Source organism: Pituophis catenifer, unplaced genomic scaffold (genome assembly GCF_029215685.1).
Source record: "Pituophis catenifer annectens isolate HBS135680 unplaced genomic scaffold, rPitCat1.0.hap2 SCAF_9, whole genome shotgun sequence".
NCBI lineage: Eukaryota > Metazoa > Chordata > Lepidosauria > Squamata > Colubridae > Pituophis > Pituophis catenifer.
Window position 1 is genome coordinate 28359931 of NW_027256889.1, and position 22387 is coordinate 28382317.

Genomic DNA, 22387 nt, shown 5'->3' on the forward strand with positions numbered 1-22387 from the left:
TAGCTTTTAACAATCCTAGTTAGTTCTGGTTGGCCCTGGGCCCATAACCAATGTTAAGGATATTGTTGTTATGTTACCAACCAGCAGAGTGTAGAGCACAGAGTAATGTTGCTGAGAGCAATGAATAAGAGATGTGCAAACTGGTTTATCAAAAGTTTACTTTATAGTGAAAAAACAATCTCATAGTCTTTAAACAAATCCAAGTCTTTGCCAGTTAAATCAGTCCAGTGATACAAATCTTCTTACCAAACAAACATTAGTTGGTTAGAATAACAAACTCACTCTGGTTCACAAACCACGATGGTAGCAGATCCATCCAACGATGATAGCAACAATGGATAGCAACTCCACACACTATGGTAGCTTATCATCAACTGAATACTTTACAGTACCTTCCTTAAATAGTTCACAACTAATTACAGCATGACTCAGCATTACAATGAATCAGCAGTAAAACTTTAAAGTCACACAATACATATTAATATTAAAGTCACAGAACACATATATTGCCTAGACAACTTGTGAGGCTCAAACCATATCCTAACATTGCCATGGTTTAATTGAACATAACATGTAAACATTCACAGTGCAGGGAGGAAAAAGTATGTGAACTATTAATTGGACTTAATAACTGGTTGACCCTCCTTTGACAGCAATAACCTCAACCAAACGTTTCCTGTAGTTGCAGATCAGACCTGCACAACGATCTGGAGTAATTTTGGACCACTCCTCTTCACAAAACTGTTTCAGTGTAGCAATATTCTTGGGATATCTGGTGTGAATCGCTCTCTTAAGGTCATGCCACAGCATTTCAATCAGGTTGAAGTCAGGACTCTGACTGGACCACTCCAGAAGGCGTATTCTGTGCTGTTGAAGCCATTTTTTTGTTGAATTACTTGTATGCTTTGGGTCATTGTCCTGTTGCATCACTCATCCTCTGCAGAGCTTCAGTTGGCGGACAGATGATCGTACATTTTCCTGCAAAATGTCTTGATAAACTCTGGAATTCATTTTCCCATCAATGACAACAATCCGTCCAGGCTCTGAGGCAGCAAAGCAGCCCCAAACCATGATGCTCCCTCCACCATGTTTTATAGTGGGGATGAGGTTTTGATGTTGGTGTGCTGTGCCTTTTTTTCTCCACACAGTGTTGTGTGTTCTTCCCAAACAACTCAATTTTGGTTTCATCTGTCCACAGTATATTTTGCCAGTAGTGCTGTGGAACATCCAGGTGCTCTTTTGCAAACTTCAAACGTGCTGCAATATTTTTTTGGGACAGCAATGGCTTCCTCCATAGTATCCTCCCATGTACTCCATTCTTGTTTAATGTTTTCCTTATTGTAGATGTGTCAACAAAAATGTTAGCATGTGCCAGATTTCTGTAGGTCTTTAGCTGACACTCTAGGATTCTTCTTTACCTCATGAAGCATTCTGCGCTGTGCTCTTGCAGTCATTTTTACAGGACAACCACGCCTAGGGAGAGTAGCAACAGTGCTAAACTGTCTCCATTTGTCCAGTCTGTCTTACCGTGGACACATGAACATCAAGGCTTTTGGAGATACTTTTGTAACCCTTTCCAGCTTCATGCAAGTCAACAATTCTTGATCGTAGGTCTTCTGAGAGCTCTTTTCTGCGAGGCATGGTTCACATCAGACAGTGCTTCTTGAAACCAGTAAACCCAAAACAGGTGTGTGTTTTTAAAGGGCAGGACAGCTGTCAGCAACACATCCAATATCATCACTCTGATTGGAGTCAAGGTTGGCTCACTCCTGGCTCCAATTAGCTCTTGGAGAAGTCATTAAGCTAGGGGTTTACATACTTTTTCCTCCCTGCACTGTGAATGTTTACATGTTATGTTCAATTAAACCATGGCAACATCTAATGTTTGTGTAGTATTATTTTAAGCAGACTGTGTTTTTCTATTGTTGTGACTTAGATGAAGTTCAGAGCACATTTTATGACCAATTCATGCAAAACTCTACGTAATCCCAAGGGGTTCACATACTTTTTCTTGCAACTGTATTTGGGATTATCTGAACAACTGTTCCTTTTTATTTAAGAGTCCAAGTTTCAATAAGGAATCAGAAAACCACACCAAAAATTATCTCTTGCTTTTTGGAAGTTACCAGCAACAACACAATATTCAGATCAGGGAGCTGAAATCACTAGCTTTCTATCTATATTAAACTGTTTTCTACTTACAGAGTCTTCAAATGTAACTACAAAGTTAAAAGCTTGAAGATTTTGAAGGGAAATCAAAACATTTACACATACTGCAGTTACTCTTTGCTCTTGAACAGTAGAAAGGGACTAACCACAAAACACAATGTTTTTAAACAACTCTCATTTTATCTGTCAATTTACAGAACGGGAAATGTTTTCTTATAATTTATAGTATTCCTCAACAACAAAAGAACAAGAAAAGCAAATACTTGCCAGTGGCCAAAAACTACCTCCCCCCCCCCAAAATCCTTCCCCAAATATGGAAATCACAGATTTTCTTTTCATGAATGATCAAGAATCATCTTGATAAAATTATTGAATAGAACTTCTGGCATGCAGTTGTAATACAGTAGACATTCTTTTCATATGAGCATCTGAAGGTGAAGCATTTGTTGGCAAAAATCTGCCAACCCCAGACACAACCCCAAAATACTCACCTCAGCCTTCGTTTCCTTGATCTTGAAACTGATCGAGACCGAGATCGAGACTTTGAGAAAGACCGAGACCGAGACCGGGACCCAGATCTTGAACGAGAAGAACGGGACCCTGATTTTGATTTATTTGTTTTTGACATCTCTGATAAATCCTTTCACTAATCTGTCAACAGAGAAAATGTAACCAACATCAATGACTGTTCCTCTGTAGTAAGGGAAATGTTTTTTACTGAATAATTTCTGAAAGGAGAAAAGAAACAACACTAGGATCACACAAGCTTTAAGAATTCTGTTTACAAAATTTCTAGCCTGTTACTTTTATGTCTAACAACTAATTACATTTGTCAGTTCCTCAAGTCCTTACTGCAAACTATAACGGAGAAACTGTAACTGTAACCTTAACGAAGTACTAGAGCTCAGGAAGAGGTGCTGACACTGAGGAGCATTGGTGGTAGCAAACTAAGTCACAATCAAGCAGCCACCAAGGATTTCTTCTGTAGCCAAAATAAACGAGGAATCTATCCAAGTATTCCAGAGTTTCAAATGTTGGTTACAGCATCTTGTCAACTTGCAATGTTTTTGAAGCATTAGTGTTTCTATAGGAAAATGGTTTTGCTGTAAGTCATCTCATACCAGTGTGTGCTCGTCAAGAGTTCTCTTGTGTAAGAACTCTATTTAGATGAGCACAAACACACTACAGCAACTCTGGACAGCAGATAAAAGGAAACAGATCATCTATAGACATCTTGCACTTGACTTAGCTAGGATAGTCACAGTTTCCCAGTTGAAACTATGGTTAAATCTGCCCAGTTAGGAAATTTCTCCTTAATTCTAGGTTAATTCTCTCTTTGATAAGTTTTCATCCATTACTTCTTGTCTTGCCTTCAGGTGCTTTGGAGAATAGGTTGAATCCTTCTTCCTTGTGGCAGCCCCTTAGATATTGGAAGACTGCTATCATGTCACCCCTAGTCTTTCTTTTCACCAGACTAGACATACCCAGTTCCTGCAACCGTTCTTTACATGTTTTAGCCCCTAATCATCTTTGTTGCTCTCCTCTACACTCTTTCCAGTGTCTCAACATCTTTTTTATAGCATGGTAACCAAAACTGGAAGCAGTATTCCAAGTGTGGTCTTATCAAAGCATTATAAAGTGGTATTATCATTTCATGTAATCTTGAAGCTATCCCTCTGTTGATGCAGCCTACAATTGCATAGGCTTTTTGGTGGCTGCAGCACACTGCTGGTTCATACTTACAGTATATCACAGAAGAGAGTACACCACCTCACATGTTGTAAATATTTAAGTATATCTTTTCATGTGACAACACTGAAGAAATGACACTTGGCTACAATGTAAAGTAGTGACTATACAGCTTGTATAATCATCCATCACCATGGACTGAGGTATCACCAATATGCTGATGATACTCAGCTGTATGTCTCAACCCATGATGAGTTAAGTGATGCCGTGTCCTCCCTCTCACAGTGCCTGGAGGCTGTTAGGGGTTGGATGGGGAGCAATGGGTTGAAACTAAACCCTGGCAAGACCGAGTGGCTCTGGGTTTGGGGTTTGTTGGCCCATGGAGAATTGCCATCTTTGGTCTTGGATGGGGTGGCACTACCCCAAACAGACCCTGTGCGTAATCTGAGGGTTCTTCTGGACTCACGACTCCTGCTCAAAGAGCAGGTGACGATCACAGCTAGGAGGGCCTTCGCGCAACCGTGAGTTGCACGCCAGTTATTCCCTTTCCTGGACCAGCAATCTCTACTCACAGTCACTCATGCCTTAGTAATTTCCTGTCTTGACTATTGCAATGCGCTCTACATGGGACTGTCCTTGAAGAGCACCTGGAAGCTCCAGTTGGTGCAAAATGCAGCGGTCCGCACTTTTTTGTACAGATCCCGGTGCGCACATATATCACCTCTCCTGCGGGAGCTGCATTGGTTGCTGATTTGCTTCCAGGTGCAATTCAAGGTGATGGCTGTCATCTTTAAAGCCCTTCATGGCTTGGGACCAGGTTTTCTGAGGGACTGTCTCTTGCTGTTCACATCTACCTGATCCATCAGAGCAGGAAGGCAGGGACTGTTGCGGTCCCATCCCTGAGGGAGATACACCTGGTGGGACCCAGAAGAAGAGCCTTCTCCGTGGTGGCTCCCTCTCCCTGGAAAATCATTCCCCCCGAGATTAGAACAGCCCCCACCCTAATACTCTTCCAGAAGGCGCTGAAGACCTGGTTCTGGCAGTGGGCCTGGGGAACCCAGAGCAAGATGGAATCCATTCAATGGTTGTCGGCTATCGCTGGGGCGGGAGGTAGTGGTCAGGGGTGATTTTATTATATTAATTTATTTGATTTTTTATGAGTTTTACTGTTTTTTAAATGTGTTTTTTTATATTCTGTAAACCGTCTTGAGTCGCCATGGGCCAATAGGTGGCAATATAAATCTAATAAATAAATAAATAAATAAATAAATAAATAAATAAATAAAAAATAATAAATAATAAATAAATAAATAAATGTGTAAATGTGCTGTCCCCCTCAAAATCACGTAACTCACAGCCATTAATGTCTAAACTGCTGGCAACAAAAGTGAGTACACCCCTAACTGATAATGTCCAAATGGGGCCCAAAGTGTCAATATTTTGTGTGGCCACTATTATTTCTGCCTTAACCCTCTTGGGCAGAGTTCACCAGAGCTTCACAGGCTGTCACTGGAGTCCATTTCCACTCCTCCATTACGACATCTGGTGGATGTTAGAGATCTTGCGCACCTCCACCTTCCAGTTCAAGATGCCCCACAGATGCTCAATAGGGTTTAGGTCTGGAGACATACGTGGCCAGTCCATTGCCTTTACCGTCAGCTTCTTTAGCAAGGCAGTAGTCATTTTGGAGGTGTGTTTGGGGTCGTTATCATGTTGGAATACTGCCCTGCAGCCCTGTCTCCGAAGGGAGGGGATCATGCTCTGATTCAGTATTTTACTGTACACGTTGGCATTCATGATTCCCTCAATGAACTGTAGCTCCCCAGTGCCGGCAGCATTCATGCAGCCCCAGACCATTACATTCCCACCACCATGCTTACTGTAGGCAAGACACACTTGTCTTTGTATTCCTTACCTGGTTGCCACCACACACGCTTGACAACATCTGAACCAAATAGGTTTATCTTGGTCTCATCGGAGCACAGGACATGGTTCCAGAAATCCATGTCCTTAGTCTGCAGCAAACAGTTTGCGGGGTTTCTTGTGCATCTTTAGAAGAGGCTTCCTTCTGGGACAACAGCCCTGCAGACCAATTTGATGCAGCCTACGGCGTATGGACTGAGCACTGACAGGATGACCCCCTCACCCAGTGGTAGGATTCAGCCAGTTCGCACCACTTCGGGAGAACCGGTTGTTAACTTTCTGAGCAGTTTGGTGAATTGGTTGTTGGAAGAAATCATTAGGGCAGAGAACTGGTTGTTAAATTATTTGAATCCCACCACTGCCTCCACCCCTTCAACTTCTGCAGCAATGCTGGCAGCACTCACACGTCTATTTCCTAAAGCCAACCTCTGGGTATGACGCTGAGCACAGATACTCAACTCCTTTGGTTGACCATGGCAAGGCCTGTTCTGAGTGAGACCTGTCCTGTTAAACCACTGAATGGTCTTGGCCACCGTGCTGCAGCTCAGTTTCAGGGTCTTGGCAATCTTCTTATAGCCTAGGCCATCTTTATGTAGAGCAACAATTCGTTTTTTCAGATCCTCAGAGAGTTCATTGCCATGAGGTGCCATGTTGAACTTCCAGTGACCAGTATGAGAGTGTGAGAGCGATAACACCAAATTTAACACACCTGCTCCCCCTTCACATGAGACCTTGAACCACTAATGCATCACATGATACCAGGGAGGGAAAACAGCTACTTGGGCCCCATTTGGACATTATCACTTAGGGGTGTACTCACTTTTGTTGCCAACAATTTAGACATTAATGGTTGTGTGTTGCATTATTTTGAAGGATATATATATTGTTATACAAGCTGTATACTCACTACTTTACATTGTAGCCAAGTGTCATTTCTTCAGTGTTGTCACATTACAAAATGTGAGGGGGTGTACTCACTTTTGTGATATACTGTAAGTGGTTGTCTACTAGGACTCCTAGATCCCTTCTTGCAGTTACTGCTCTTGAGCGAAGTACCACCTATTCTATACTTGTGCGTTTGGTTTTTCTTGGCTAAGTGTAAAATCTTCCTTTGTCAAGATCCTTCTGAGCCTATCTTGTGAAGTGTTAACCCTTCAGTTACAGCCATGGTGCTGCAGCCTATTGCTACTGAGCAGGATAGCTAAAAGGGCAGAGTCAGGCATGGGGCGCAGATAGGTGGGTGGAATGAATTGGAGCATCCCTGCAGTCGTAAGCACTGCTGAACAAGTTGGGTGGCTGCAGCTTTGCATGGCATTACCCGCCAAATCGTACATGTATTTGATCCAGATGATGAATAAGTGTATAATGTATAATAAAATGGGCTAAAAATTTTGAGTGTAATATTTAAAGGGAACAATGGGAGAATATGTGGATGAAAGGACTGTGTTATAATCTTAAAGAGAATTTTCATAAAATGCTGTAGCATTTGTTACTGAAAAGGTTGTCTAAAGTACTCCCTTCCCCCCCAAAATAAGACATCCCCTGATAATAAGCCCAATCAGGCTTTTGAGCACATGGCAATAAGGCCAAGTGCTTATTTCAGGGTTTAAAAAATATAAGACAGGATCTTATTTTCAGGGAAACATGGTATATAAAGGTACTTTGTATGTTGGAAATGTGAACTTTTTATCATGCTGGATGGATGTGCAAAAAAGCTGAAAAATTGGATTCAAATGCAGAATTCAGAAGCTCTTGAAGACTAATATACAATTGAAATCAAAGATATTTCCTTCTGATGAACTTTTTCCAACAGTTGGAAAAAAACTCTTAGAACTTTGTTTCTATATATGATAACAGCAGTGAGACTTTTCTATGCAGTGATAGAAGGACCTGACATTTCCCACAATAGACAAATGGATGGTGAGGTTGATGGAGCTGGCTGAGGTGGTGAAATTGACAGCTTCAATTAAAGAAAAAGATGCTGATTACTTCTAATGCTTATTGGAACCCTCCTTTGGACTTTGTGTGAAACAGAAAAACATGAAATTTCAATATATGATTAGAAAAAATAGTAGACAACAGGAAATGACATGGAATGGTAAAGATTAGTGGGGTGCCACAGAACCTGTGAAGCACAGAGCAGCAAGGGCAAATGCAGCTTTGCAGAATGGTCCCGGCGTAGCTGGCCCCAATGTGGAGCTTGTATTTCTCAGTAGCAGTGGCAGTGCTGGTGCTGAAGTAGAGGCCAGAGGGCAGTGGCAGCTCTTATTTCAGAACCAGTCCCAGAACTACCACCAAATGCCACAACGCAGAATAGCCAAAATAGCATAGAGTGCTAGAGAGCATATAGGTTGTGGGGGGGGGGGGGGGGATGGATTGTAACACCCCTGCAGTCGTAAGTGCAGGCAGGCTGCCATATGCCCAATTTTTGATCACATGACTACTGGGCATTACAACAGCCTTAATTTTGGACATGGGTCGTAAGTCCATTATTTTCAGCAGTCATTTTGAACAGTCACTGAGCCAAGAACTACTGTCTATATAACAGAAAAACTATGAGCTTTTAAAACATATTTTTAACAATTTTGCAGGAATTCCGCCTGGATTATTGTAACGCTCTCTACATGGGGCTCCCCTTGAGGAGCACGCGGAGGCTCCAACTGGCGCAGAGTGCGGCCGCGCGGGTGGTTATGGGAGCAACATGGCGCTCCTGTGTAACACCTCTCCTGCGCGAGCTGCACTGGCTCCCGGTCGTCTTCTGGGTGCGCTTCAAGGTTTTGGTTACCACCTTTACAGCGCTCCATGGCTTAGGACCTGGCTACTTACGGGACCGCCTGCTACCACCAATAGCCTCCCACCGGCCGGTACGCTCTCATAGAGAGGGGCTCCTCCAGGTGCCATCAGCCAAACAATGTCGACTGGCGGCCCCTAGGGGGAGGGCCTTCTCTGTGGGGGCACCTACTATCTGGAACGAGCTCCCCGCGGAGATACGGAGGATCCCGGATCTGCGCACTTTCCGCCGTGCTTTGAAGACACTCCTATTCCAGCAGGCCGGCCTGGCCTAATTTTCTCCCCTTTTTTTAAATTTTTAAATTGAAATTTTAATTCGTTTTAAATTATTGGGAATTTTAATTGTCTCGGGCAAAAATTATTTAATTTGGTTTTAATTATGTTTTTTAACTTTTGTATTCATGTGTTTTATTTTGTGCCTGTTCACCGCCCTGAGTCCTTCGGGAGTAGGGCGGTATACAAATTTAATAAAATGAAAATGAAATGAAATGAATATGCAATATTCAAAGCCTCTTCAGTATTAACAATGACAAGTTGTTGGAAAACTTACCTTGCCTTGAAATTAACTCTGCTTGAACAGAAAGCAAGGTCAATTGGCACGTCTCCTTCCACTTGAAAGAGCAAACAACTCTGCAAAATAAAGGTAACTGCTTATACTCCAACTGCACACACAGTAAGTGTTATATTTTAAGGAATAATATAAAGACAACATAGCTTGAAAGATGATCTGAGGCACAAATCTATCTAGCTCAAACAGTGAGTTCACTTCAAAGCAATTTTTAATCTATGCGTCATGTGAGCAGAGTACTATCAGGAACTTGAATGGCATGTATAAACAGGGGGGCCCAAACCCTGGTCCATGGCCCAGTGCTGGTCTGCAGTCCATTGGACACTGGGCTGTAAAAGTGGTGGGTGAGAAACCATCCCCTCTTCGCTCCCCCCAAGCCGGAAAGGTTGGGGACCAGTGATGTAGCCAACTGGCCTAGATTGGAAGGTTCATACTGCAACCTAAGAGGTGAATTATCCCACCTGCCTTTTGTATCTTGACATAACAGAACAGGAAATAAAAATTAAAATATATACAGTCTCACTCCTACATATAAGTAGTCTTCGACTTACAATTTTAATTGAGCCCAGAATGGACGTTGTCTTACCTGAACGTCCCTTTTCTGGGCGCTGCGTACACTATCCATTAATGGGTTAACTTCTTCAGCCTTTGGCAATAACTGAGTGAGAGCTCAATTTCCCTTTCCTGTTGCCCTGCCACGCCCCTTAATCCCATGATCCCCAGTCTGAACGAAGTTATGGTAGACCACACCGTGATAGGTAATCAACATAACTTTAATGAAAAAAACCAACTGTAAACAACAACAACACTACTGGCCAAGGCCAATGAGAAAAAGGGGGAGGGTATGGATAGTGTACGCAGCGCCCAGAAAAGGGACGTTCAGGTAAGACAACGTCCATTTTCCTGTGCGCTGCTCCCACTATCCATTAATGGGATATACCCAAGTTTAAACCCCATGGGCGGGAAGTCGCGTGTCCCCAGAGTCCTCCTCTGACACCACCGTCTGCAATACTCTACGGCCGAAGGACGCCTCAGCGGAGCTGTAGGCGTCTATCTTGTAGTGACGGATGAAAGGCGTCATCGATGACCAGGTCGCTGCTCTGCAGATATCTGCCACCGACGCCTGCGTTGCCCAGGCCGCCGATGTGGCCGCGCTGCGTGTGGAGTGTGGGAGAATCTTTCCGGGAGGAGTTTTAGAGTTCAGTTCGTACACCAACGCAATACAGGCCTTAATCCATCTGCTCACCATGGATGCTGAGATCTTCAGTCCCATGGAGGCCGGGTTGAAAGACACTAAGAGCGCCTCCGTGTGTCGGAAGGCCGCTGTCCTGTTAATGTAGATGCGCAGGGCGCGGCGAACATCGAGGGAATGCCATTGCTTCTCTCTGCTGTTGCGCGGGCAGGGGCAGAAGTCCGGTAGGATGAGCTCCTGGGCGCGGTGGAACCAGGAGTTCACCTTGGGGATGAAGGCCGGATCCATCCGCAGGACCACCGTCGTGTCTCTGAAGATACAAAGATCCTTTCTGATTGAAAGTGCTGCTAACTCCGAGACTCTTCTGGCTGAGGTGATGGCCAGCAGGAATGTCACCTTGAATGATAAGTGTTTGATGGCAGCTGAGCCCAAGGGCTCGAATGGGGGGCCTGTTAGGGCCCGAAGCACCAGCGAGAGGTCCCAGGTCGGGTACCTGTGCACTGTAGGGGGGCGCAAGTTCTTGGCGCCGTGAAGGAACCCTTTGATGCGCGGGTGATGGGATAGCGCTTGGTATGGAGGGCAAACGATGACTGTGGACAGAGCCGCTGTTTGGCGTCTTAGTGTCGCTGGCGCCAGCCCTTTTTTCAGACCTGACTGCAGGAATTCGAGGATGTTCTGGACCGTTGCTGATGTTGGGTCCTCATGGTGCTGAGAGCACCAGTGGCAGAACGCCCGCCACGAGGCCTCATAAATGCGAGTCGTGGAGGGCCGCCTGGCAGCTTGGATAGTATTTACTACCCCATCTGATAGTTTGTCTCTTTTCAGGATGACCCTCTCAAATGCCAGACGGTCAATTGTAGCCACTGAGGCTCTGGATGACTGACCGCCCCTTGGCAGAGTTCCACCTGGTGGGGGGGGATGTGCCAGGGATGCCCCACGGATAGAGCCATGAGGTCGGCGTACCACGGTCGTCGAGGCCAATTGGGGGCCACTAAGAGAAGGTCTGCCCTCTCGGCCAGCAGTTTCCGGATGAGGCGAGGAAGAAGAGGAATAGGTGGAAAGGCGTAGAGTAGGCCCCCGGGCCACCTGCATCGTAGGGCATCGTGGTCCTCCGCCTGTGCTGATGGGTAGCGGGATATGAAGCGGGTCAGCTGAGCGTTTTCCGGGGTCGCGAAGAGGTCCACCTCCGGCATCCCGAAGCGGGCGCTGAGCTCCCGAAATAGGCGCGGGTGTAGTTGCCACTCCGCTGGGTCTATCAGTTCGCGGCTGAGCCAGTCCGCCCTGACGTTGGTTGCTCCCGAAATGTGCTCCGCCCTGATCGACAGTAGGTGAGACTCCGCCCAGGCGAATAGGGCCTCGGACTCGAACATCAGCGCACAGGACCTCGTGCCCCCCTCCCTGTTGACGTGTGCTTTTGCCGCAATGTTGTCTGTGCGGATCAGAACGTGCTGGCCCTGGAGTGCTGTCTGGAACTGACGTAGCGCCAGCCTGATTGCTCGGAGTTCCAGGAGGTTGATGCTGCTGAGTCTTTCGCTCCTGGACCATTGGCCTTGGGCTACCAAATGGTGCAGGTGGGCACCCCAGCCCCGCAGACTTGCATCTGTGGTTAGTGTGAGTCTGTCCGGGTCCAGGAAGTCGCTGCCCTTGAGGAGTGCGGGGGACTTCCACCATCCGAGGGAGAGACGGACCTGAGATGGTATGGTTACCTTGCGCTTCAGGTTGGTCTTGCCTGCTCTCTGGAATGGCAGCAGGAACCATTGGAGGGCCCGCGAGTGTCTGCGTGCCCACGGAACAATGCCGAAGCAGGATACCATCTTCCCGAGGAGTGATGCTAGTTGAACCAGGGGGACTCTCCCCCCTTCTGAGACCTGCTGGATTAGGTCTCGAATGCTCCGGATCCTCTCCTGAGAGAGGAACACCTGGCCCCTGACCGTGTCTATCTCCGCCCCCAGGTGCTGGAGCCGAGCTGACGGTTGTAGCTGGCTTTTCTCGAAGTTGATGGAGAAGCCATGGTCTTGGAAAGCCCGCAGGACTCTTGCCATATCCGAGGTCGCCTGGCCGAGCGACGACGAGAGGATCAGAATGTCGTCGAGGTAGCAAAGGAGGCGCACTGGAATGGAGTGGAGTGTGGCCGCCACCACCGCTACTAACTTGGTGAATGTGCGGGGCGCCGACGAGAGTCCGAATGGCATAGCGCGGTACTGGAAGTGCTGGCCTGCAAACTCGAATCTCAGGAAGCGCCGGTGACTGGGATGGATCGGCACATGAAGGTAGGCCTCCCGCAGGTCGACAGACTGGAGCAGATCTCCTCTCCTTACACCCGCTAGTATCGACTTGAGGGAGTGCATTTTGAATCTGCGATACTTTACCGACCGGTTTAGTCGTTTGAGATTCAGAATGGCTCTCCAGCCTCCCGAGCTTTTGGGTACCAGGAAGAGGGTCGAGTAGAAACCGGAGCCCTGCTGATTTTGGGGCACCGGTTCTATAGCTCTTATCTCCAGCAGGTGGGCGATCTCCTGCGCCAGAAGGTCTCTGAGTTCCCTGGACTGTGGGACCGGGCAACGTACAAAGCGGCTGGGTGTAGGGCCGGAGAATTCGATGGAGAGCCCTGAGGAGATCGTGCGCTGAATCCACGAGTCTTCCGTTGATCGGGCCCATTGTTGGTGGAAGAGCTGAAGTCTCCCGCCGATGGGCCCCACTGCCCGGGCGTCACTTCCCCCTCCTGGCAGTCTTGAAGCCGGCCCCGCGAAAAGGTCGTTTAGCTTGCTGGGGTCGGCCACGGTCTCGGTACTGAGATCTGTCTTGGTGTCTGCCAGTGCTCTGGAAGTGGGAGCGCTGTGGTGGGGGGCCTCTTGGCCCTGCGCTGGGCCGAAAGGGCTGCTGGTAAGAGTACGGTGTGTATCTGCGGTCCTGCCGTCGGTACGCAGATGGGAGCACCTTCCTCTTATCTTTGTCTTCGACCAAAACTGGTTCCAAGGCCGCCCCAAATAAGTCTGGGGCCTTGTACGGGGCTGCGGCCAGCCTCCATTTGGCCTTAAGGTCTGCCTTCCAGGGGCGAAGCCAGAACAGCCTTCTTGCTGTAACGTTCGCTGCCAGAGATCTAGAGGCAAATTTGGCGGAGTTCAGGGATGCATCCGCGGCATATTCGGTGGCGGCTAGGATCTTGTTTAAGTCCTGGTGCAGCCTAGCATCTTCCGGGGGCAGCTTTTCCTGTAATTGGCGTAGCCAGATGAGGGTGGCTCTGTTGAAAAAGGAAGTTGCCGTCGCCGTCCTGATTGCCCACGCCGCGGCCTGATGAGATTTACGGAGGGCCCACTCCGTCCTTTTGTCTTCAGCTTTCAGCCCGTCAACGGCATCCGTGGACCCCATCGATGAGGATGACAGGGAGGCGACCGGCTGGTCCACTGATGGAAGAGTTAAAAGGACCTCCAGCTCCTGGGCCGAACAGTAGAGCTTCTTGTCCAGGCTGCTCGGGGTTGTTAGCGAGCCTGGCTGCCCCCAGGGGTTCTGGATCACGTCCGAGAAGAGCTGGGGGCAGGGAATACAGTCCTTTTCCTGCTTGGCGGACTTGAAGAGTGCGTCATGGGGTCCCTCAGCTGCGGTACTGGGCGCGGCTGTGTCCCCAGGCACGCCCAAATTGGTTGTGAGGCGCGCCTTGTGCAGTAGAGATTTGAATAAAGCTGGGCGAAACAGGCCTGTGAAAGCCGGAGCATCTGGCGTCAGGCCCTCATCCTCTGACAACTCAAAGGTCTCTGGGCCTTCCTCCGCTTGGTCTGAATCCTCAGACGAGGATGACTGGGTATGCGCCTGTTGGTGCTGGGCCAGTCGGTGCTGGGGCGCCCCCTGTGCTTGTGGTTGGCGAGGGGGGCCCCCTGCAGCCTGTTGCCAGCCTGCAGCCAAGAAAGAGGACATAGCTGAGAACATGGTTTGAAAGTCTAGCTGGCTGGGTGGTAAGGGCCCTTCTGGAGCGCGCAGGCCAGCTGCCGTTGGCGTGAATGTTGCCTCAGCCCCACGGTGGCGCCAGTGAGGTGGGTCCGATAGTGGTATGTCTGGCAAAGAGCGGGATGCTCCTCTGGGTCGAGGAAATCCCTGGTTGAGGTCGGTTGCGTTCGGGGTTGCCGGTGTTAGGGCCAATTCCGCCAGACTCGTGATGCCAGGGCCCGCCTCCGCGCGTGCCTGGGGTGAGGAGCTAGGAAACCCCGGCCCTTGGATAGGTGTTGCTGCTCTCTCCTTCTGTGCTTTGGCACAGAGGCGCTCTAAGGTTTTATGGCGTCTTGCAGCATCCCTATCTTTGATCTGGGGCGTCTCTTCCCCCCGGTCTTTATGATGAGAGGACCTCTTTTTGGAATGCTTCTTGGATTTGGTCTCCTTGGGAGGAGGGCTTGTCTCCAGCTCTGGGTCAGATGAGAAGGGCGAGTCTGACAAGGCCATGGTTGCCATCTGTCCCTCTTAGCCTGCTTCCTGTTTGGTGCTTTAAGAGGGGCCCCTGTGCCACCGCAGAAATGGGGCTTGTAGCAGCTAACCCCTGGGGAAGGGCCTGCAGATGATGAGGGCCTCTGAGAACCAATGAGGGCGGGGCTAGCCCTATTTGAATGAGGCCAAGATGGCGGCCCGGGGATCCTCCTCTAGGCTGGAGCACGTGGCTATGGAGTATGAGGGCTGGGGAAGCTGCGGTCTCACAGCGGCGGCCCGAGGGTCCTACCGCCTGCCGCGCTCAGCCGATGCAGCCCTGAGGGCTCTGGCAGCAAGTAGGAGGAGGGGGGGGGCTTTTGCCTCACCGCGCTGCTCTCCTCTGCTCCACGTGCGTTGCGCCGGGATTGGGAGGCTGCGGACTCACAGCGGCGGCCCGAAGGTCCTACCGCCTGCCGCGCTATCCCCGCTGGGCTCCTGATAGCGAGGGGAAGGAGGGGGGGTGGCTAGCCTCACCGCTCTCCGCTCTCTCTCTCCCTCGCCTCCGACGGGCGGCTGCTCCTATCGCTGCTGCGTTGCCGCCGAGGCTCGCTCTCCCCCTCCTCTGTTAAGGGGGAGGCCGTCTCTCTCTCTCTCTCTCTCTCCTCTGCAAGTTGAAGCCGGCGTGGATCGGGAGCCTCCGGCGATGCGAAGCGTGGGCGGCCGAAGCAATCACCGCCGCCCAGCTGATGAGCCGATTCTTCGCTTCGGCTTGAAGCAGGGAGCCGAAGTACAAAAATAAGCTACTCAAAAATAAAGAAATAAAATCCTAGGAAAGGGAAGGAAATGGGCTTGGAAGCCTGAGCTCAAAAACACACTTCAGTCTTTGCCAATAACTGAGTGAAGACTGGGGATCATGGGATTAAGGGGCGTGGCAGGGCAACAGGAAAGGGAAATTGAGCTCTCACTCAGTTATTGCCAAAGGCTGAAGAAGTTAACCCATTAATGGATAGTGGGAGCAGCGCACAGGAAAATTACAGCTGTACGTCATACCAATTGTTAAGCAGTCATCATGTTACCACATCCAATTTGATGACTTTTGCTGTATTTGCTGTTTAAGTTTGCCATACTCTAATGAAGATGTAAGATGGACAGCACAAAAGCTTGCATTATAACGTATTAATTCATTAAAATAGTAGATTGAAATAGCTTTTTACAATTAGAAAAACTCATCAGTAAGACTATATGTGGGCACAGTCTCTTGGTATTTTCTCATATCTGTTCCTCCCTATCTACTATTTGGTGTAAAACCCTGGCTATTCCGTACCCATCAGCCTTCTCATCTATTCTAGAAAGGAATGCTTCTGAAAAGCTCACCAAGAAATAAAAGCAAGTCAAGTGAAGAAACGCTGTGATCAAAATAGCAATAGCACTTAAACTAATATACTGCTTCACAGTGCTTTTACAGCTCTCTCTAAGCGGTTTTCAGAGAGCCTCTTGCCCCCAACACTCTGGGGGCAAGAGGCCCACCTCGGAAGAATGGAAAGCTGAGTCAACACCTGGTGAGATTCGATCTGCCAAATTGCAGGCAGCCAGCAGAAGTAGCCTGCAGTACTGCATTCTAACCACTGTGCCACAACGGCTTTATTTTATCTTGATTCCCCAAAGTAGTAATTCAAGACAAACTCAAAAGTGAGAGTATTTAAAGATACATATTGGAGAGATTTGTAAAACACATTAGATCAATCTTGTGATCTAAACTAATCCAGCTATATTATATATTAAGTGCCAACAGCAAATTTACTTTTTAAATACACAATGGCTATACCGTGTTTCCTTGAAAATAAGACAGAGTCTTCTTTTATTTAAGACACGGCGGAGAAGCGAGACACGTCTTACCTGACTTCCAGCTCCTGCCATGCCTGGCGAGGGGGGGGGAGAGAAGAGACAGCAAGGGGAGCCCTGTCTCACTTCTCCCCAGCCCCAGCCCTCCCCACCTGCTACTCCCCCTCGCCGGCAGAGATCGGCAAGCCGGATTTGGGGAGCTGAACGCGCTGCTGCTGCCCGGGAGGAGAAGAACGTGAGAAATGGGCTCTCTCTCAGCACTTCCTCTCTCTCTTCTTCTCCCAAGTGGCAGCGGTGCGTCTGGGTCACCAAATCTGGCCTGCTGATCTCGGGCAGGAGCAGCAGTGGCTCTGACTCAATCCTCATCAGCAATGCTGCAGGCAAGAATTGGCCACACTGATCCCGCTTCATAGATGCGCAGACAGCCCACACCGGCCACTGCTCGGAGCTCCGATGCCAGTCCCCCTCCCCCAGTCCCAGGTTGACAGGACTAGGGCTGGCAAGAGTTTTTTTTGTGGCTGCCACTAAGAGGGGTGAGCAACCCAGGGTTTGAGGGAGCGGTCTCCGCAAGGCCGTTCCGCATGGATGGCAGGTGCGTGTGGGGCATGTTCCCCCTCCCTTTCCCTACCTCTCCGGCCTCGCCTCCTCATGCCGTGTTGTTTGCACAGCAGCTGCACGTGCATCTAAGAATTTGGGGGGGGCTTATTTTGGGGGGGGCTTATTTTAGTGCATGCGCTCGAAAGCCCAATTGGGCTTATTATCTGGACAGTCCTAGTTTAATGGAAACACAATAGTTTTGTATTTTTATAATGCAAATTAGGCATACCATGTAAATTCTTCTATAATTCATTTTAATATTCATTATTAGTAAATCAATTATTACCTTATAACACAAGTATAGTGTGAAACTGCTTGTTTTTTAACTGATACAAGCAGAGACAGAATTTCTACAGCAAGCTTGGAATTCTGCCAATAGAAGCAATCTCCTTTGCCTCCCAATTGCCATTGCTGTAAATCAAACCTACACACAGTTAATTTTTATCTTGTTTTTACCCCAATGGGAAAGAAAATACTTTTTGTTCAGCACAGTGAAGCCCAAAGGGCCTCACCAGCAAAATGGGCAAAAAGCCAACCACTCCTCCTCAGTGCAGTAGCTGCCTGGGCTTTTGAAAACAAAAAGTCACCACCTGTTCCATCTCATCCTTAAGGAATATTTTAATTATCTCACATTTGAAAGGGGACCGTTTATCTTCTCATCCTGTCAACAATAAGCTAAGATAACATGCAGCCTGCTTCACAACATGCAGTTGACAAGTTATTCAATCAACTGATGACTGTTTTACTTTTTCCCAGACCTGTATACCTTAAAATCACTCCTAATAAGGCAGAAGGCAAGGCCTGCAGTGTTTTAAAAATCTTCCTAGAAAGTATCATAGCTTGTCAAAGAAAAAGGAAATTGGAGTGAATTGATACACGGTATTAATTGTTAACACGTTAACAATTGCTTAATATAGTTACAAATTGTTGGCAAGAACCAACTTTTCCATGAGTAGATATCATCTTCACCTTCTTAGCATGAGATTCAAATGGATTTAGATCCAGTTTATCCTTGGATGAGGAGCAAGACAGCACCAATCTCTTGTACGAAAAGGAAAAGCTGTTGCATAAAAATCTATATACCCTTAGTCTGAAAAGTATTTATTTAAAAGAAAAGTGAACTGCCCACAAACTTGAAAAATTACTATTGCTTTTTTAAGCTTTAAACATTCAACACTGCTCAACTTTAGTTGTCCCTTACTTCCCTTCATTGCCTTTCTGCTACAATAGCTTCTCCAACAGTCCCAAGGTTTCACAAACATCACTAAGGAAGGTGAAGCGCATGCTATGGTTGGGTGCTTCCCTCTTTGCCTTGAATAGAGGGTTCAGCATAAATATCATAGCTTGCATTAGGTCGAAGTTTCCTATTGCATTTCAAGAATTGTATTTTAATAAAACTGCTACAGTAGACAGCAAAAAGAAAAAAAATTCCTTTTCCTGACAGCTGTCCCCAACTGGGCATATCTGTTTTAAGTTTGTACAAGTCACTTTATGATAACATAAATAGACAACGCTCTGCAGGTTCATCATTTCTATTTTTAAAGGTAACCTTTAATTCCCTTTTTTAAGATGCAAACCATAACGTCTAAAACTGGAATATCAGGTCAACAAAAAATAATCCTTCCTGTTACATCAATAATAAAACAGTTAACCATGATTTTGAAGCAGTCAGTTTAAAACTTTATATTGATTTATAAATTGTTTGTGAACAACCTATATAGATGCAATGATAAAACTGATATTGTAACCCTGTAATATTCAGACCAAAGTTTCCTTGGACTGGAATCAGAACTCTTACAAATGAAATTAGCATAATTCTGCTTGCTTATGATTCAGAAGCATCAGATAACACAGAGCACTCAAATAACCCACACCTGTTCTACCTTCCAAATGGAAATCTTTCTGCACAATGAATCAGGATAGTGAACTCTGCTAACAGGACAATCTGCTGAAGCTGTTTCCATTCTGATTATTTTATATAGCAGCTCTTTCTTACATGCAATTAATACCCTGTTTCCCTGAAAATAAGACATCCCCGGATAATAAGCCCAATCAGGCTTTTGAGCGCATGTGCTAAAATAAGCTCCTCCCCCGAAAATATTTAAATGCATATGCAGCCTGTCCCCGCCATTTCCTCTGGTTAGGGTTAGGCAGACAGAGCTGGAAATCAGGTAAAATGGCAAGAGGAGCCCCGTCTTGCTCCACGCAACCCAAAATAATAAGACCTCCTCGAAAATAAGACCAAGCGCTTATTTCGAGGTTCAAGAAAATATAAGACAGGGTCTTATTTTCGGAGAAACACGATACCATGCAGAAATTCACTTGGAACAAATCTTCATTTTAAGAGTTGTCAGCAAACCAGAAAACATTATGTCGTATAAAAAACAATACAACACAGGTAGTCCTCAACTTACAACCACAATTGAGCCCCAAAATCCCATTGTTAAGCAAGAGAGTTGTTAAATGAGTTATGCCCCATTTTACAACTTTTGCCATGGTTTTTAAGTGAATCCATTAAGTGAATCATGAGGTCATTGCGCAACTCTGGCTTCCCCCCATTGACTTTACTTGCTGGAAGCCAACTGGGAAGGTTACAAATGGTGATCACATGACCCCAGGATGCTGCAACCATCATAAATACATCCCAGTTGCCAACCACCCAAAGTTTGATCACATGACTGTAGGGATGCTGCAACAGTCATAAGTGTGAAATTTGGTCATAAAATATATCACTTTTTTTAGTGCCATTCTAACTTTAAATAGTCATTAAACAAATGACTGTAAGCCAAGGACTGCTTGTAGAGTCCAACTATCCTACAGACCGTCATCCAGTTTTTCCTCAGACAGATTCCTTGGCTCTGAGCAACTCACAGAGCTTCAACTTCCATCTTATAATTTACTTTATGGAATATAGCTGCCTATTTCAGAATTCAGACATAACTGGGAAAAGAAAGCACAATGTGAAATCTAATTCAGAAATGGAAGCAATTATAGCCTGCTGACAGTCACTGAAGAAGACTAATACAGAATTTATAGCTCCTTTAATTCACAGTATTGCTAATGCTTCCCTTTCATAGTTTCTGCCTTCCTTTCATGCCATTGCCCATTTACATTCTTAGAATCTTGTCATTCATAATCAGGGTGGATTTGATTTAAATAGAGTTGATTTAAATCACAATTTAAATCATGATTTAAATCACTAGTAAAAAGGCTTGATTTAAATCAACTCGATTTAAATCATAATTTTTAAAGAGCAACTGTCATCTCTGCTATACCTTTGACCCACTCACTGATAGTCCCAGTGTTGCAGAATATACAGCCTCATACTACATAACTAAGCTCCATTTCATGCTGAATAAACTAAATTATTTATGTATCTTAAATAGAAAACTATCTTACGATAGATTTTTACCCCAAGTTTTTTATTAAAATAAATTCAATAAAAATCAAAAAAATCTGATTTAAATCAAAAAAATCCAATTTAAATAAAAAAAAACTGATTTTTTTTTTATTTTTTTAAAAAAATCATTGATTTTTATCCACCCTGTTCATAATCATAAAAATCACTGGAGCCATGGCGTAAGGCATATTGGACTATGACTCCCATCATGTCCTGTCTCTCTAGTTAATCTATCATACTGCCTGGTGTAGACAAAATTTGTAGCCCATTAGTCCAAGAAGACAAAAGGTTGAGGAGGCTGAGGGAAATTTACAAAAAGCAGAGAAATTGTACCACAGATATTATAATAATAATGGAATCTTAGGCTTATCTAATGAAACACATGGAGGATTTAAGAGAGATCAAAAAGCATTTTTACAATGTACACAATTAGAATGGAGTTACTACTGCAAGACATAATGATGGTTAGATTATATAACTTTAAAAGGGGATCAAATCTTCATGAATTTGTCACAAACAGTTGGGTATTGGTTTCAAAATAGATATGCAGAGCTTCTATTTCACGTAACTACTGAATATCAAACACTAAGGGATGGACCACGCTCACATCTGTAGTTGCATCAAATAATAAAAGCAGCCAAAATACAGGAAAAAAACCCCACTCCTTTCTTTGCAGTTTAAGTCACTATTGGTTAATCACAGTGCCAAGTTAATCTCATAGATCATTTTGATATATTTTAGAGATAATACTAACTAAATGGCAGAAACGGAACATCTACCTTCCAATTTCAAAAAATGTATCATACACAACAGCAAGAGGCAAAAGAATTTATTACCCAACATTGGAAAGGAAACAAAATTTGAATCCAAGTTATGACAAATGAAGAATTTTGAAACTGATTTCCATGATAAAAAAAAATTAATAAATTATATAATTTTTAGTGGTACTTCATGTGATCTTGATTCTATCCCTCTGTTGATGAAACATAGGACTGCATTGGGTTAAGTGGTGGTCCACTAAGGCACCTAAATCCCTCTGTTACTAATGTATCTCCAATTCTATGCCTGTGCATTTGGTTTTTACCTTATTTTTCACATCACTGAACTGCATTTTGTTGGATAGAGTCCAGTGTTCAAGTCTGTTCAAGATCCTTCTTGAGTCTTATCTTGTTGGCTATCCCCCCCCTCCCCCAGCTTGGTGTCATCTGCAAATTCCATGTTCCCCTTCTATCCCCTTAACTGTTTATGATGACGTTGAAGAGTACTGGGCCTAAAACAGAACCTTGAGGTATCCCACTGCATGCTTCCCTCCATTTAGATGTAGTGCCATGAGGACTACACGTTGAGTGTGATTGGTCAGCCACTTATGAATCCATCTCATGGCAATTCTGTTTATCCCACATTTTTCTATTTTTACCAAGTAGGCTTCATGGTCTACTTTGTCAAATGCTTTACTGGAATCTAAGTAAACTATGTCTACTGTATTTTCCTGATCCACCAGTTTAATCACTTTGTCAAAGAATGTAATTTAATTTAATTTAATTTAATTTCGAATTTATATACCGCCCTTCTCCCTGAGGACTCAGGGCGGTGTACAGCCAAGATAAAAAACATAGAATACAAATATTAAAACATTTAAAAGTATATATAAAATTTGGCCCAAAAAATTAAAAATCGCAGACTAATTAAAAGAATTTAAAAATTTTAAAAATTTCTTCTTAAGCCAACCCGGCTTGCTGAAAAAGATAGGTTTTCAGGGAACGACGGAAGGCATTGAGGTCCTGGATTCTTCTTATCTCCGGGGGCAACTGATTCCAGAGGGTGG

General features: G+C 45.6%; 1 protein-coding gene across 3 annotated transcripts in view; it reads right to left on the minus strand.

The window, feature by feature from the left end:
• Positions 1-22387, minus strand: part of THRAP3 (thyroid hormone receptor associated protein 3) — a 49514-nt gene that overhangs the window by 21737 nt on the left and 5390 nt on the right. For all 3 annotated transcript variants that reach the window (XM_070950155.1, XM_070950154.1, XM_070950153.1), the window contains exons 2-3: positions 9122-9201; positions 2661-2820 (exon numbers count right to left, since the gene is read on the minus strand). In XM_070950155.1, coding sequence (XP_070806256.1) covers positions 2661-2797 — 137 coding nt within the window. In that variant the 5' untranslated portion in view covers positions 2798-2820; positions 9122-9201. The remainder of the gene's footprint in view (positions 1-2660; positions 2821-9121; positions 9202-22387) is intronic.